This window comes from Chelonia mydas, chromosome 21 (assembly GCF_015237465.2).
Source record: "Chelonia mydas isolate rCheMyd1 chromosome 21, rCheMyd1.pri.v2, whole genome shotgun sequence".
Taxonomy (NCBI): Eukaryota; Metazoa; Chordata; order Testudines; family Cheloniidae; genus Chelonia; species Chelonia mydas.
In genome coordinates, this window is record NC_051261.2 from 12,400,228 (window position 1) to 12,417,384 (window position 17,157).

General features: G+C 46.7%; 1 protein-coding gene across 6 annotated transcripts in view; it reads right to left on the reverse strand.

The window, feature by feature from the left end:
• Positions 1 to 1,623: 1,623 nt before the first annotated feature.
• C21H6orf89 (chromosome 21 C6orf89 homolog) overlaps positions 1,624 to 17,157 on the reverse strand; it is a 33,816-nt gene continuing 18,282 nt past the window's right edge. For all 6 annotated transcript variants that reach the window (XM_037884889.2, XM_043533634.1, XM_043533632.1 and 3 more), the window contains 5 exons: positions 10,831 to 10,985; positions 10,386 to 10,525; positions 8,827 to 8,953; positions 7,709 to 7,832; positions 1,624 to 6,972 (listed from right to left, as the gene is read on the reverse strand). In XM_037884889.2, coding sequence (XP_037740817.1) covers positions 6,887 to 6,972; positions 7,709 to 7,832; positions 8,827 to 8,953; positions 10,386 to 10,525; positions 10,831 to 10,985 — 632 coding nt within the window. In that variant the 3' untranslated portion in view covers positions 1,624 to 6,886. The remainder of the gene's footprint in view (positions 6,973 to 7,708; positions 7,833 to 8,826; positions 8,954 to 10,385; positions 10,526 to 10,830; positions 10,986 to 17,157) is intronic.

Here is a 17,157-nt window from a genome sequence, read left to right on the forward strand (position 1 = left end):
CCTCCATCCCCTCCTGTCCCTATCTATGGCCAAGGGGGGAGACCTGATAGCTCAGTGGTTTGAGCATTGACCTGCTAAACCCAGGGTTGTGAGTTCAATCCTCGAGGGGGTCATTTAGGGATCTGGGCCAAAAATTGGGGATTGGTCCTGCTTTGAGCAGGGGGTTGGACTAGATGACCTCCTGAGGTCCCTTCCAACCCTGATATTCTATTCTATGTCTGCTTGGATCCACCACCCAAGCCCCAGGCTGTGTGTTGTGCTCTGACTGCCCCATGTGGACTCTCCTGGTGCACTCCAGGTGCTGGAACTTGTGGTTTGGGTGGGGTATCCAGCAGCACCCCAACCCATTCAAAATCGCCATGGCTCGTCTACTAGCAACAATGATTTTTTTGGCAGGGTCAGCTGCAGCTGTTGGCAAATTTTAAACTGATCAAGGGCGGCTTCTCAACTCCAGGATCCCACCCACAGTTGTTCTTTTTGGAACCAACGTTGGTAGCACTGAGGTGCTGCAAAACAAGCACCAAGCTCCCACCCCTGTGCTGACAAGCTCGTCTCCTGCAGGGCCCATTAGGTAAGTGTGAAAGGAATGTGGCTTTCTTGTATTCAAATGCTTCAATATAGAAATGTATTGTGCAACTGCAATAAACCCATGCATCATTAGGAACAAATAATTTTGTTACATAACATATGAGATATAAAACGCACAGTGGGGTTTGTGGGTCTGATCTGACTGCAGTGGGTTCTGGATCAGGCCCAACGGCTACCGTTTCCAAAAGAAAATAAGGGCATCAGGTACCCTGAGCCCACTGAAAATCAACAGGAGTTGGGCCTCTAACTCCTTGGGCTCCTTTGAAAATACCAGCCTCTGGGTAACATTTTCAAAAGCACCTAAGTGACTTGGGAGCCTAAATCCAATTTTCAAAAGCTACTTTGCTTTTACTGATATAGCTATCTATGTCAGCTGATTTTTTGCTGACACAGATATACCAACAACAGCCCTCGTGTGGTTGCCACTTTAACCACAATAGTACAGGTAAAGCTGCAAAGCTTTAAGTGTAGACAAGACTTCAGGAGACTAAATCACTTTTGCAATTGAGATTTAGGCTCAAATCGTTTACACATTTTTGAAAATGTTACTGATGTGTAACGACAAAATATTATCAGACCATCAGATATTTAATGCCGTATGCTGACTGTCGTCAACCTACCCAGCATACGCAGATCTCTATTATACCCTCCTCCACCACTTCTGCCACCGTAGCACAGGCACTGACTCCATGAAAAAAATCGCCTCCCGCCCGCTGGCAGCCCCACCAATCAGCGCCTTCCCCTCCCGCCCTGCTGTGATCAGCTGTTCCGCAGTGTGCAGGTGCCGGAGGGGAGGGGAAGGAGCAGGGGTGGGAAGAGGTGGGGCAGGGGCAGATCAGGGGCGGGAAGAGGTGGTGTGGGGCTTGGAGGAAGGGCTGGAGAGGGGGCGGGCCCCAGGGTAGAGCAGGGGTCAAGCACCCCCCAGGAACCAAAAAGTCGGGGCCTCTACGCTATAGCTTAAGTATAGTCACAAAACCACGGCTCTTGCCCACGACACTGTTTCTTTAATAAAAAAAGAAAAATCCACATTGGGGGAAAAGGTGCATCAATGTTTGTATTTAAATGCAAAAAGTAAAAACAATTTTTAAATTCTTCTTACATACAAAGCTGATTTATTTACACTCTTTACAGGCTTTTCCCAAGTATTTACAAACTTTGCAATATATTAAATTATAATCATCCATAAAATTCCCTGCATATTTACATTCTTTAACAGCCACTTGAATGTACAGTGTGCATAATTCAACAGTCTTTATGCATATATCTATAGAATAGTTTGCCCAGCATACCCCTGAGTCTTTGTAATAATGTCACAATTAACCATATTACCCCCCATTTCCCACTACACAAAGAGAGAACATTAAAAAAAATCAATGCTCCTTTGTTGGAATTTGCACAGCAAAAGGAAAGGCCAGCACTTCTCATGTTAACACAACAGTCCCTCAATCCTTTAAGACACCTATTTTCAGGTATTCCAGAAGAGGAGAAGAGATAGCTCTTGATAGTAAATATACAAAGAGAAGAAAGTTGAATTCTCTGAGCGGTGAAAGGTTTCTGTTCATTGGTTGCAAGGCTGCTGGAATTGCTCATTACTTGTGCTCTGATCCTGGAAAGTGCTGAGTTCCCTTATTTCCCAATGAATTAACAAGGAGCCAAGGGCACCGCAGCACACTGCAGGATCGGAGTCGATCCTGCAACCCTTCCTCACGACAGCAGTCCCACTGCAGTGAGGCAGGTCTACCTGCGTGAGAAAGGGTGGTAGGCTCATCTTCCTCATACCGTGTAGCGCGGTTACCATTCAAATCACTATTAACTTGATTTTCCTCCTCGTTCCTCTAAGGCTGTATCTAACGCTGCAATCAGAGGTGGGACTGCAGCTTGGGTAGCCATATCCATGCCAGCTTTAACCTGGCTGGCACAGCTAAAAAGAGCAGTGAAGGCCTGGTGGCACGGACTTCAACGTGGGGCTCTACAAGCCCACCTGACATCCTGGGTATGTACTTGCATTGCTAGCCCGTGCTGAGGTCCATGCCGCCACGTATTCACCACGTCTACCCAAGCTGCAATTAGCGTAGACATATGCCAAGACAAAGTGCACCATACAGCACACCCAGTGCCTCCCCTCCCATCTGGAGAGTGGGCACTTTGCAACAGCTGTTGAGGGAGGGGCTGGTACATGCACCAAAAGCCATCTGACTCCAGTAGGATCTTACCCTAGAAAACTCTCCAGGGCTTTGCAATGGGAGTCAGAGATTCAGATTTGCAGCACTGCACAATTCTTGTTAAAAATCAATGGGAACTGGATGTCCAGATCCCCCTAGTTTCCCACTGTTGAAATTAGGAAAGTAGTCAGACTCCTTTCTCCTGCATTCAGTTACCCTGAGTTCAGAAACCAGAGAGATCGGGATAGACAGTGTCTTGGATTATCGGAGACAGGCCTTAAACCAGCCTCTGCAAAGTTCTACCTGTCCCCTTCCCTGGAGCAGGTAGTCTTTCCTTACAGGCGAGTAAGATACGACAGTTTCGTTATCTCTGGTCATTATGGGCAAGGGCAAGTGAGCAAGTTTTGAGCCTTGACTGGTGAATTTTCACAGCAGCTTTGCAAGGCCATGGCATTCAAGGAGGTACAAGTCCATCTCCAGGCTCATACACGAAGCATTTAGGCACGCAGTGAATTTCAAAAGAGGGATGAACTAGGTGAATGGGGTTGGGCCCCAGTAGAGAGTAGGGCAAGGTGTGCAACTAGCCGCACACAGGGACTGTTTAAGACATGTTGTACGCAGAAGGGCCCACAAATGTCGGGCAACACTGGAGGCCACTGACACCCGTGACGTAATATACAGCATCAACGACCTGATCCACTTGCTAAGATGCCTCAGTAACTGAGAAGATGGCCAGGTTGCTCCACTCTGTTACAAACTCCAGAGCCACAGGAGCCGGCTGGCTGTTTGGGGCAACATTTAACCCTTTCTCTACTAAGTCCTTGGTTTGGGGAGATTGCAAGAATAGAATTGCCCTTCCCCACCTCTCAAACCTGTTACTGCCTTTGGAAATGCTGCTGCCTTTCTGGTTGGGAGAAGTTGTGCCCCCAAAACACAAACGGGGTAGTGGGTGGGATGGGACCAGTTCTTGCCGGCAGTCATCAGACTATCTAGCCTGGAAAGCATTGACTAGGAGCACGCTGCATCTCAGCCTCACCAGCCTCATTCTCCTTTGGCCTTATCCACACAAGAGTTCAAACCCCGACAGCCATGCCTGTACTGAATCACAGCAAGGTGCTAACGCTATTTCCCTGGCTGCCAGAGACAGAAACCATGCTACAGACCAGGGCTTTGTACTCTAGTGCTGATGGGGCCACATTTGATTCTTCAGTATCTTAACAAGCAGAGTAAAATCAGCCTCCTCCTGTTTTGGTTTAGCAGCTAAGTCTGCCTTTAATGCGTTGCAGCTCTTGGAAGCAGAGGAGAAAGCATACTGGAAGTGTAAAAACAAATGATGTAAATTCCAAAGGCAGTGAGGTTTGGACATGTGAGCACTGTGTCTCCTAGACACAGCTCTGGAAACTTAAGCAGAGACCAAAAGTGCACTTGGAAAGCAGATCTGCAATCAGGACAGATTCACCATCGTCTGGCCAACTGGCGTAACGCTCTGCTAGTTGTGTTTGAGCTGGGGAGGAGCCATTTTTATGGGTGCACGTCTGTAGAGTAGACATAAACCAGCTTTAGAACCCACTGCTTGTTAGAGAGCCTGACAGCTGATTGTCCTATTGGCTGATTTCTTGTCCTTCCATAAAGCCAGGGAGCTGCATTGGCAGTGACGGGGGTCACAAAACACAGGCATTTAACCGACTACTGGCAATTTTCTCTGCAACTTTTTACGAGTCACATTCAAGGACACTTAGAAGCAACAGCAACACTAACTCACTCATGATCTTAACACCCAGTCCAATACAGCCCCTGTGCGTGTCTCTCATTGAATGCTTAATAAAAATGGAGCGAGGCAGAGGGAAACCTGGAAGCTGATGAGGTAACCTTGTTAGCCTCCAAATGTAAACTGAGAAGCTGCCAAACTGTAAATAGCATCGGTCCCTAATTTGTGTGTTTAGGGCATGATCCGTCTGCCATTGAAATCAAGGGTAACTTGCACAGGATCCAGTCCTTCAGAGGGCTACACGTGTGTGAGAGTGTATGCTGTGCACACAATCACTAGTATAGAACCCACCACCAAAAATTAGCAAACAATAATACTGGGAGTTGTACTACCCTAATTCCCTGCGATATTTTGCTACCAATTAAATTAGACCTTTATTGGTCAAAGCCAACTAAAATAACCCCCACCCTCTCACGTTCTACTCAACCTGTTTTGTCTTTTCCCTCTTTAGGGACTGATTCTGCAAACACCCCCCCAGAGTAACTCATTAGCATTATGCATGTAGGGAAGTGTTTGCAGGATCGTGCCCTTGGATTATAAATTCTTTTGGGACAGTAACTTTCTTCTGTTTTAGCTTTGTAGAGCACCCAGCAAAATGAGGCTCTGATCTGGACTGGAACCTCTAAGCATTACTGTAACAATTAATACCAGCAGCAGCTTCACACCCATTTTCCAGCTGTTGTTAAAAACTTGCAAGAGGGTGGAGTGAAATCGTTCCACTCCGTTCTTTTAATTGACCTAAAGATGTTTACAAATGAAAAGATTCTTGTGTCTCATAACATGATTAACTTGCTTCAAAACAAAAGAGGCTCTCACGATACCATACAAACAAGTGAGAGAGTATGTCCTGAACCGCAGCCCAGGGCTATGACTTCAGTCTGACACATCTGTAAGCCATCGTCCACAGCAGGAACAAAGACCCATAGGATCAGGCTTGGGAGGAACGGCTGTAACTGCAGCCGGCACATGATGAAACTGATCCTCTCTAAAGGCACCGGACAGGGGAGCACCACAAGCAACAGGAAACCTGCAGAGGAAGCTCGGAAGGGACTCAGGAAAAAAATCAACATTCATTCTGGAGAGAGATGGAGCTTTGGGGTCTGGAAGGAGTTAACACACAAATGACTGGGGGGAAGAAGGAACTTCCAGGTAAACCAGATCCTAAAAGCTGCCCTCATTTAGGTCCTTCCCATACTGGCCAAGGAAAGCAAGCCAGCACATTTCAAACAAGAGCTGCATAGTATATGCAAGCAAGATTTGTGAGTAAGGTGCTGGTGCCGTTTGCCTCGCCAATGTAGACAGGGGCCAAGATTTCAAAGGAAATCAGTGATTCTGGGTGGCCAACTTGAGACACCTCAAGGGAGTCTGATTTTCACAGGGTGGGTGCTCAGCACTGTCAGAGTCAGGGGACTCAAGATCACTAGTCACTTTCGAAAATCTTAACCAGGGGTTTCCAGGTCAGACCCAGATGGAGCCGTGGGGGAGCATGGGTGGTGCAGTTCACTCATCGATCTGGAAGGGGAAGCTTATGCAGTGCTTCCCCGCACCTCAGCCTGGCTCTCGCCAAAGCTCTTGCACTCTCAGAACCCGGACAGCCAAATTCACACCGGTGTTTTTGTTAGAGGAGGAGAAGAACATAGGGACTATTTATTGGAACCAGCAATGCTCTGAGGCTGCCATAATGCAGAAGAGCAATCACAACGAGACAGGGGGGGGGGGTTAAACAGCTTCATTTGGTACAAGAACGCTGCTGTGTGTGGCAGTCTTTGCAACCGGGCTGTAAGGCCCATTCTTTTCCTGTGGCCGGGAGCCAGGCCTGAGTCTGTGAATGGGGGCTGCGGGGCTCATTCTCCTCCTTGTGGGGCATGGAATGGGTTGTGATGTGGGGGGAGGAACCATGGAACATGTCAATCATATGTCCCCTTGACAGAGCTGCCCCAATAGACAGGCCCAATGTTACCTCTCCGGGATGAATGCACCGGAGGGTTTCAGTCACGGTTTCACCCGCTCTGGGGCTCCCTGTGAAATTCTAACAGTGCAATAGTCACAAAGGACACAAGGAGAAGCTTGTTCTCAGAAATGCATCCCCCTGCACTCAGGAAAACAAACGTGTGCACCCCCAGGGCTTACCTGAGGGGAGCGATCAGTGCAACTGCCTCTCTCCCAAGGTACGTCGGAGGATGGGCAAGTATTACCTCGGGGGTCAGGGAAACGGTTGCTTGAAACACAAGGCCTCCCACATGGTGGGCAAAGCTGCTTCCCCGGGATGTTTCAGCTGCACCAGTTTCATTGCTTTTATACACCCATTTCCTTGTCCCCCTTGCGCATTCTTCTCGCACCGGACTGGACTCCAGCTCTCCCACAGTTCTTAGCTAGAGGATCCATCGCAAATGACTATGGGCTCTGCTCCTCTGGAGTTAAAGCTCATCTTCCAGTAATCCGCGCTGGCATAGCCTTTGGGAAACACAACAGGAAGTAGCATGAGACAGGCCCATGACTGGTTATTGTACTGGACAAGCTCAGACACCACTATGATAAATATGTAGATAGAAGAGAAGCTGATCAGGGCCTCCATTTTACATCTCTATCACAAGGCAGCACCTCCAGCAGCACCCCGGCAGGGCATCAATCAGAACAGACTCAGAGGGAATGGGGCGAGTAAGTCATCCACACCATTTCCTCCAGCATCCTGGCTATTCCTGAGTGGTTTCCTCTCTAAGCAATCACCTAACCTGACCCTGCTCGTCTTCGGCAACGTGACAAGACAATGCTTTAGAAGGGACTTGATAAATGCAGAGAAAATGTTAATGAACAAGGCTATGAAACTCCTCTGCCTGCAGGACCTCAAGGGAAAGGAGACTCAAATGATCCTTGGAAATCAGTGGGGGCTTGGCCAAGAAAACAGTGAGAGATCAGGACTTAGGCATGAAGTTACGTAGAGTATCTCAAGGCATTATGCCGCTTCTGCTCCAGGTCATAAACTGAGCCCTCGAAGGGGCTGGGGAGTAATTTTTCTCTCCCGCTACATGAGACAGCTTGGCACAGTTGGTTGGGTGCAATTATTTGGTGCTGGAAGTAGATGATCATCTCTGTCGGAGGCACTTGGTACAAGACACAATCGGGATCAGGCGCCTGGCCCTGCTTCGGGAGGGGACCACCTAGGTCTACTCACTGCAGCACTGGAACTCACCGAAATCCCCAGCTTCCAGCTCCACCGACAGAGTCCTGCAGTGTCCTCTGCACTCCTTGGAAGGTGCAATATTCAGGGTTAGCTGGCCGCTTCCAACTGCAAACACGCTGTGCAGTCTGTGGGTCTGTAACAGATGGGAAGGAGGAAAGATATAGAGGAAGGAGCTTCAACACCTCTCCCTGTCCTTTCCGGGCACGGCTCAACCCGGCCAGTGGCTGCTGTTTAGAGGACTATTTATTACGGGGTTATCAATATGAAATCATACCAAATCCAAGGCCCTGCAGGCTGCTGATGCCCCTCTTCAGCTATACAAAGCAGCACAGCCCCACCACTCCTCCGCACTCAAAGAAAAACAAACAAGACAAGGAGGAAAAATGGGCCCAGAGGTGGGAGAGAGAATGGGCAGAGGCCCAGAGTGAGGGGATACACTCAGGAGCACCCATCCCTGATCTGTGCCAACAAAAAATGATCGGGAGCTACTGCATTAATCCAACTTCACAATCCTCCTCCTAAGTAGCTATGGGTATGTCTACACTGCAGTTAGACACTCCCTGCTGGCCTGGGCCAGCTGACTCAGGCTTGCAGTGCTTTGGGCTGTTTCATTGTGGTGTAGACATCTGGGCTGCAGCCCAAGCTCTGGGACCCTCCCATGTTTAGGATCCTAAAGCCTGGGCTCCAGGGCGAGCCTGAACGCCTACACTGCAACTAAGCCAGCTGACACAGGCCAGCCGCAGGTGTTTAATTGTAGGGTAGACAGACCCCAAGTCAGGTCCTTATTTTACATATAGGGAAACTGAGGCACAGAGCAGTCAAATGACTGGCCCCCAAAGTCACAGTGAGGCAGGAACAAAACCCAGCCATCCCAACATGCATTCCCCATGCTTTACTCATCAGACAAGGCTCTCCATTTCCCAGTGCACTTCGGAAAAGCAACTGATTGCACTGGTGGGTGAAATGTATTCCTTTGCAGAGCACTGGTGTACAGGCCAAGCAACATGTGAGCACCTCCTGGTACACAGGCCTTACACTGGCTCTCTGCACATGGGTGACTTCCCTGCATTAAGGCAGTCATGTACCTACACAAAAGAGGAAAGCATACCCCGGGATGGATGTCTCACCTTATTCCCTAACTCTGGGTTGTGAATGAGAAAGCAGCTTTCCAGGGAGATTGCCTTTGGGAACGCCAGCAAAGACAAGGCAGGGAAAAGTTCCTGGAGAATCTGAGTTTTATTCAGGGCTTTGTTCCTATAAAACATATTAAAGAATCACTTTATAATAATGCTTAGCGCTTATATAGCCTCTGTCCAACGTCAAAGGTCTTCGCAAACATTCATCCCCGACACCCCTATGAGGTTGGTAGCTACATATTATTAGTCTCATTTTATAGACGGAGAAACTGAAGCACAGCCAGGTGAAGGCTCTTGCTCCCACAGAGTCATTATCAGAGTTGGGATTAGAACTCATGACTCCCCAGCTCCTAGGCCTGTGCCCTGGTCACACCATTCCCTTACACAGTGATGCATATTTGAACAAGAGGTAGGATACGATGAGTGGGGCTGTAGCCCACGAAGGCTTATGCTCTAATAAATTTGTTAGTCTCTAAGGTGCCACAAGTCCTCCTGGTCTTTTTGTGGATACAGACTAACACGGCTGCTACTCTGAAACCTGTAAAAATATGGTGTTGCTTCTAGATGGGACCCTATCATGCTCCTGTACTGTGTCAAAGCCTTGGACAACTGTAGCCCTTTAGCACAGGTCACAGACATGGTCAACACACGCTGAGGTCCCTGACACACTTTAAGACCCTACATAGTTACATCTGGAACGCAGATGGTTCCTGAAACTCTGATACCCAGGTTTCCTTCGGACTGAGATCAGATTATACCCAAGAAATTGTACCATGTGACCCAAGTTCAGCCTGATCTTACTGTGAGCAACAGCACACAAAGTCCCAGCATGCAGTGCTCCAACTTGATCAGAGGAGCCCTCCACATGGCTCAGGATGGAGTATTCTGCATTGAGGCCAGCATAAGAATGTAAGAACGGCTCTACTGGGTCAGACCAAAGATCCATCTAGCCCAGTATCCTGTCTTCCGACAGTGGCCAATGCCAGGTGCCCAGAGGGAATGAACAGGTAATCCTCAAGTGATCCATCCCCTGTCGCTCATTCCCAGCTTCTGGCAACCAGAGGCTAGAGACACCATCCCTGCCCATCCTGGCTAATAGCCATTGATGGACCTATCCTCCATGAACTTATCTAGTGCTTTTTTGAACCCTGTTATGGTCTTGGACATCACATCCTCTGGCAAGGAGTTCCACAGGTTGACTGTGCGTTGTGTGAAGAAATACTTCCTTTTATTTGTTTTAAACTTGCTGCCTATTCATTTCATTTGGTGACCCCTAGTTTTTGTGTTATGAAAAGTAGTAAACGCTTCCCTATTTCCTTTTTCCACACCAGTCGTGATTTTATAGACCTCAATCATATCTTCCCAGTCACCATGGACTGCATTTCAGTTAGGGGCAAAGGTGGGCTAAACTCTGCTTTTATCTTTTTTGGCCAATCAGGTTTCACCTTCAGGCTCCTGAGAAGTCATCAATACGTTTCTGAACTGGGCAGAGCTTGGGTACCCCTGGAAAAGGGTGGCATGCAACTTCCACGTGTTTTGTCTCAACTCACCAGGGGAAGGCAAATGGAAACATCTGTCTTGGAAGGCAGCGCCAACGTTCAGCTGAATTCTCTTCTATTGTGATCTCTGTCAATTCCGGGTACTGGGACTGAAAATGCTTCAGTTCATCATAAGACAGATACTGCCCTGTCTTAAACAACAGCAAAAGAGAAAGATCAGCAGTGTTAACCTGGCTATTTTCTCTCCCATTTCCAATTCCTTGCATCACATCAAACAGGGACAGCCCTCTGGGCTTTGCATTTTAACAGGGAGAGCAATTAACCATTGGAAAAATTTACCAAGGGATGTGGTAGGATCTCAATCACTTTAAGTCTCCAAGAAATTATGGGCTTAATGCAGATATCACAGGGTGTGGTTCTCTGATCTGTGTTACACACATGGTTAAGACTATATGATCACGACGCTCCCTTCTGGTGTTAAAAACATACACATTACCTTGATTAAGAGGGGCTGAGGCCTCTGGAGGTTTTCTGATAATTGTCCTAGATCAGTCACTACCTGGAGGCTTTTAATGGCAGCACAGCAAGAGCAGTTGGCAGGAATCTCAGAACCATTCTGCCTGCAATCTAGTCCCCACCAGTCATGGCACTCTGGAGGAAAAAGAAAAAACAAGCTTTATATCAGGATGAGCCAAATGGAAAGGTAACGGAGTCCAGATTATACACTCATCACCTAACCCAACACAAAATATTGTCAGATTACTGATGATGTCCAAGGTTTATTAGCTATTAAAAATAATTAATCGGGCAAGCTTTGTTGGAGTCATCAATGTTGCTTTTAATAGACTCTTTTTCCTTTGGTGTTAGAGAAGGCAGTGAATTGATGTTTTTAGAGACAGGGTCTTGGGGCTGTGCATGGAAGAGCTTTATGGAAATTTCTCTTTGTCTGTAAATCTTTGAGGAATGTGGGCTAGACTATGCCATTACTACAGAAGTTTGGGGAAATCTGATGGGCCTTTATTATTGTGCGACTAAACTGAAACAAATCCACAAAGAAAATGTTTGGATTGCTCTTCCGTTTAAAAGACACCCAGAAGACAAAACTCAGTTGTCAGGTTACAAATGTCCTCACTGGGGTCATTACCACACCTTAGACTATGACAATCAGCTGCCTTTTTGCTTTTTACCCAGCCCTCAGCTTGGGCAGGTTCCACTTGTGTCCCTAGGCCAGTTTCTATTATACAGTAACACAGTGCTGCTAGGACTTGGCCGCAGAGCTTGCAAGGGAATGGTCTGGATTTAAACAAGATAGAAACTCTGCGGAAATGTATCTTTTTAAAGCATCAGCATTTTTATTTCTATCTGCTTATGTAATTTTTTTTAAAAGATCAATTTGGGTGCTCAACTCTTAACAGATCCCAGTCAGAAAGGAGTCTGAGTTATGGGCACGATCTGAGTTATGTCGGATGGATAAATGGGCACAGAGGAGTTAATGATTAATGCCCCACTGACTTCAATGTTCAGGGGTCCATCCAATTGTACGATCAGGGTCTCAGCTGGTAAAAGCTATGGTCCTGATTATACAATTTGATCAGTACAGGGAGACCCTTATTTATACCTTCATGGAGTCCCAGCGAAGTCAACAGCACTCCACATCGGTGCAGGGGACTTCCCACAGACAGCAGATTGCAGGAGCAGGCAGGGCTGAGTTAAAGCAATACAGAGCCCTACACACACCTCACATGGTGCCCCCCCTAGACCTGCTCCCAGCCTGCGGCCCTGCCCCCTCCTTAGGGTGCTAGCACGTTTCAGAGAGAAGACAAATGGAGCACGTCTCGTGGAGCTATTGTTTCATGCCACCTGCAGACTCAGACAGACATTAGTGACACTCGGATGTGAAGAAACACTTGAAAATGTGATCTAAGAGGGCTGGCAACATTTGTAACAGAAGCAGAGATTCTCATCTCATGTAACTCCAACAGCTGGGATCCCAGGTATAGGCCTATAGTGCCTTCGCTTTAATCCAGACATGTGATTTTCAAAGTCACCTGGAGGGTCTGGATGGCCAGGAACTGGGAGCCCAAATCCTTCAGATGGCTTTAAAACTCACAGCCTAAGTGTTTCTACAGAACGTGCACCCAAACGATTGGAGACTTTTTTAATACTAAAATCAATAAAAAATAATAAGCTCCCAAATGTGAATGAACGCTGGAGTTATTACATGTAACAGGTTATATCTGGTGGGCATCATACGATGGAAAAGCATTAGATTTGTTTCCCCTACTTTAGCTCCCCTCCTTCCCAACAGTCAAGGAGTAGCTTTACAGAGGTTTACGGTTCATGAGGGATAACAATATGGGAGGGTTATTTGGAACTATTACATTATTTTTATTCATGCAGGTCCCAGGCTTCAAGCCTTACAGATTCACAGGTAATAAAGAATTGAACAGGGCATTTCACGTATTACTGCTGATATACGGACTAAGGAGGATCAGGATAGAATTCCTGTTTCTCATTGGAAAACACAGAGTTTTTTGTTAAACAGATATGCAAGTGTAACATTTTTATTCCTAGCAAAAGGTCAGTTGCACCCTTCCACATGCATGATGTTTTAACAGACAGAAGCAGCAGCCACTTCAGTGTGCTTTTCCCATCCTCCCAGCTTACAGAAGGAAAAGGGAAAATCTTTGTTTTGTCAGCAGTAGGGAGTGTGAATTTAAAAACGCATCTGGTTGCTGATGGGAAACAAAGACCTGAACGATCTCATTGGAGTAACTGCAGTCGCCATTAGCACGGCCAGAGAACAACAAAACATATCTTGGGACTAGACAATGGCAATTCACAATAAAGCAAGGGACATTAAAATAATCTGTTTATCGTGAAATCCTCTAAGCACTGTCCTTAGCTGCTGTAGCCAACTGGTCTGCTGAAATTCTACACGAGACCGAGAGCGCAGTAGCCTGCAGGATTGTATGTTAATCAGCTCTCCAGTCCAGAATTTCTCTTTTGAATTAGCATGGGATATTTGCATTCTCAATTGCCCGACTGAAGAGGTTATTTATTTTTGCCACGAATAAGCCATCTAGAGAGCATTCGAGATGGATTCCCAGTGCTGCCGGCAGGGCTGGGTTGGTTTGTTTTTAATTAATCTTTTAGATTTATTGTTGAGGGTGTTAGTCTGCGTATCAGAATGCATGTGACCTGCATGAGAAGTGTGACCGGAGAGGAGGGCCTGGCCTTGCTAAGAAGGGAGGGAGTGATGCAAGGCTCAGACTGCACATAGATGGGAGGACAACGAGCCTGTAAGAGCACACAAGGGATTGGAGCAGGCACTTCACAAAGTATTTGTTCTCCATTTCGATCAGACTCCTACATTCCTTTCAGATTATCACTCTGTCCAGCCACCCTGGGGGATCATTGGCGTTTTAAATGAAGCACACTGGGCGTGTGATCTGTTTGTAGATTTAACTGGAGGAGGCATCTTCATATAAACAGGACAGACTGTTGCTGTCGGGCTACGATTATATCAAGGTCCATTACAATGTAAAGCTGCAAGCGTGCTAAATTATTCCTGTGTAGCCTGATCATGGGATGAGTGGGAGTGGCTGTTGTATTGATATGTCCTACTACACATGTACATTAAGGAGGCAATGGTCAAGCTGAAACTCCCCTCCCCTGCTATATTTTCATACAGCCCTCTCGCTTTTTGCGGGAAGGCAACTGACCAATATTGCCTCATTCTCACATCACGCTCCCTGCCTGCATGTCATATCCACCTCTCGTCTCATCTTAAACTTATGGTCGGTGCCCTGGAGACCTCCTTTAGTTCTGTAGTTGTACAGAGCCTAGCGCAATGGGGCTCTTATATGCTACTGCTAATGTAAACACACAACGTCTTTTTGAATGTTACTGTGATTAATGTAAGAGGGATTTTGGGTCAACATTTCCATGACACAGAACAAGTAGTTCAAGTTATAATCTGTTTAAAATGACCACACCACCCTCTTTTACATTTCCACAAACTGTCTCAATATTTGGCCCTCTCCTCACCGAGGAATGCAACGGTCTTTAAACCTGCAGATGCACATGGATGTCGAAGCCAATAAGGGCTTGTGTGCAGCACAGCTGGATTGGAAACTAAAAGGTTCTTAACAAGCTTGGCACTGCTGTGCAGAACCCCAGTGAAGTCAATGGCAGCCCACTCACATGGATCTGATGGAAAGGCGCCGTGTTGTGATTTAACATCAGTCAACAGCAGAAGGCTGAGAGACAAGGCCGGAAATCTAGTTCAGGGACCCTGAGCACCATGATGCGGAGAGCTAGGGGCGGCCCCGACTCTGCTGAAAATTTTATGCTTGTGGAAGCAAAGGCAGCTTAGAGCTCAGATAAGTGCTTCAGAAAGTGTAAGTATCAAAATGTTAAGAGCTGACAGTTCACTGGCTAACCTCAGAGTCAGTTGGCCTCTACAAGCTTCCCCGAGTGGCCCACAAAGCACCCAAGACTCAGAAAAGCTCCTTTAGGCAAACCAGTGGCAGTTTACTGTGTGTGGACCGAAGATGAGTTCTCTGCATTGGAAAACCTGCTCCAAAGTCAATGGGAAGATGCCCATTGACTTCAATGGGCTTTAGATCAGGTCCCAGCTTTTTCGCAGTCACTGTTCTAGATGCTGCCTTTAGAGAAAGGGACGGCCATCATCATTCATGCTGAATGGAAAAGAGCTCCCTGCACCAAGCAAACATGGCAGAGAGACAGTCACGCAAAGAAGCCTCACAACCCGGTTTCCGACGCATTTTCTTCTGGGTTTCCTGCCTCCTCTCTCTGAACAAGTCCGAGGAAGTCTGAAGTAACAGCACTAAACCCACCTGATCCTGGTTCCACCGGAGTCTTCCCATTGATTTCAATGTGCTTTGGATTAAAGAGCGCTGTTCTATATGCTGGGTCTACGTGCTCAATTTTTGTTTTTTTCCTTCTATGGCGATTGTGCTGGTCAGTTTCCAGTAACAACCACCCAATGCTGCAGCCCCCCTCACAGGATGTGAACTACATTGTCAGAAAGTACCGGAATAGTGGAAATCTGGGTGGGTCGACAGATAAGCCTCAGAGATATGGGTTCCAACCAGCTGTGGAATAAGCGTGACTAATTTTAACCCAAGACTATTCAAAGGTGAATTCAGGCTTGGGGTGGATCCCTACAGGCATGGCAAAATGACTCATCTATCCTGTTGGTTTGAGAGCCAGTGGATGATTTATCTATTGAGATTTTAGGTGCACTGGATGCGATTGATATGGACATCTGCTGATCCTTCCATAACAACATCTGTGCACAGCTGCTTAAACCACAGGCCTTTCAAAATGGCTTTAATGAGATCCCTGAACAAAGGGGAATATTTTGAACAGTCCGACAAATTTCTGAGAGGGTCTCCAGTTTCTGATGATGATTGCTTGAGGCCCAAGAAATCCTTACTCACATTTGCAGGCCTTTTTCACAAGTACTTTTATGGATGTCAATGGGCGAGATCACAAGAAAAAGGGGCTATTTTCCCAGACTTTAAGACCAGAAGAGCCATTATGGTCATCTCGTGTGTCCTCCTGCACAGGATTTTTAATTCCTGCACTGAGCCCAATAACTTGCCACTGAGCTAGAACAGATCCTTTGGGAAGACATCTGATCTTGCTTTAAAGACTGCAAGCAATGAAGACTCCAACTGCATCCCTTATTATTCCAATGGTCAATTGCCCTCACTGTTACAAATGCACTCCTTGTTTCCAGTTGCTTCAACTTTCAGCCATGGGAGCTTGTTCTGTCGTTTTCTGCTAGTTTAACGAGCCCTTCTGGAAGTAGGGATTTGCAGAACGGAGCCCTCAACCTAAAAGTGAGGTCTCTGTTCTAAATGAACCACTATTGCCATGACAGCAAAAGAAAATGTGGCCAAAGTCACAGAAACCTGTCATCATGCTTATGACCAGAATCCTTTATCTGGACAAACTACAGAGTTAAACAACAGCTTCATTAAATCTGCGGAAGGATGCAGGCCTCATCTTGGTGTTGCTAGGCACCCCGTTTCTGGGCCAAGATTGAGCACAGCTAAACAAAGGCTCTCAGTTCCTCTAGCCAGCCCTGACAGCACTTAACTGCCTTTGGCCTCCATTCCAGAGTCATTGTTGTCGCATCTCCCATCTGTGCTTGCTTCTGAGACGCGACCAGCCAATGGCCATGTTAGCACTGCTGCAGACTTCTAACCTCTATGCCCCCTTGAGTGTCTCCCTTGCCCATTTGTAGTGTGTATATTTTTGTTCTCCTGTCTCTACTGCAGTTTCTACATTCTATACCCAATGAATCAGCTTGCGAAGTGCTTTGGGAATCCATCGGGATGACAAGCACTACATAACTGTAAGATCCTCTAATACGACTCTCTGAAAAGTCTGCTACCTACGCATCTCAAAGCGCTTTACAGATATTAATGAATGAATGCAATTTAGTCTCTGAGGAAAGAAGCTACGATCATCCCTATTTTACAGCTCTGGAAACTAAGATCACTGAGATGAAGCGATTTGCTCAAAATCACACAACAAGACCGTGGCCAAGTCAGGGCCAGAAATCGCATCTTTGCTACAAGGACCATCCTTCCTCCACAAATAAAATGATTCATCGTGATTTTTAAACTAGGCTAAAAATTAACTCGGTCATTTATAATATAAAGTCAGAATGAGACCACATTGGTGCATTAGACATCAGCTGAGTTCAGAAAAGCCTATTTTCACAGGAGTGTTTATTATTACAGTGGAGAGCTAGCTGCACAATAGTTAAGATTGAGATGTCATT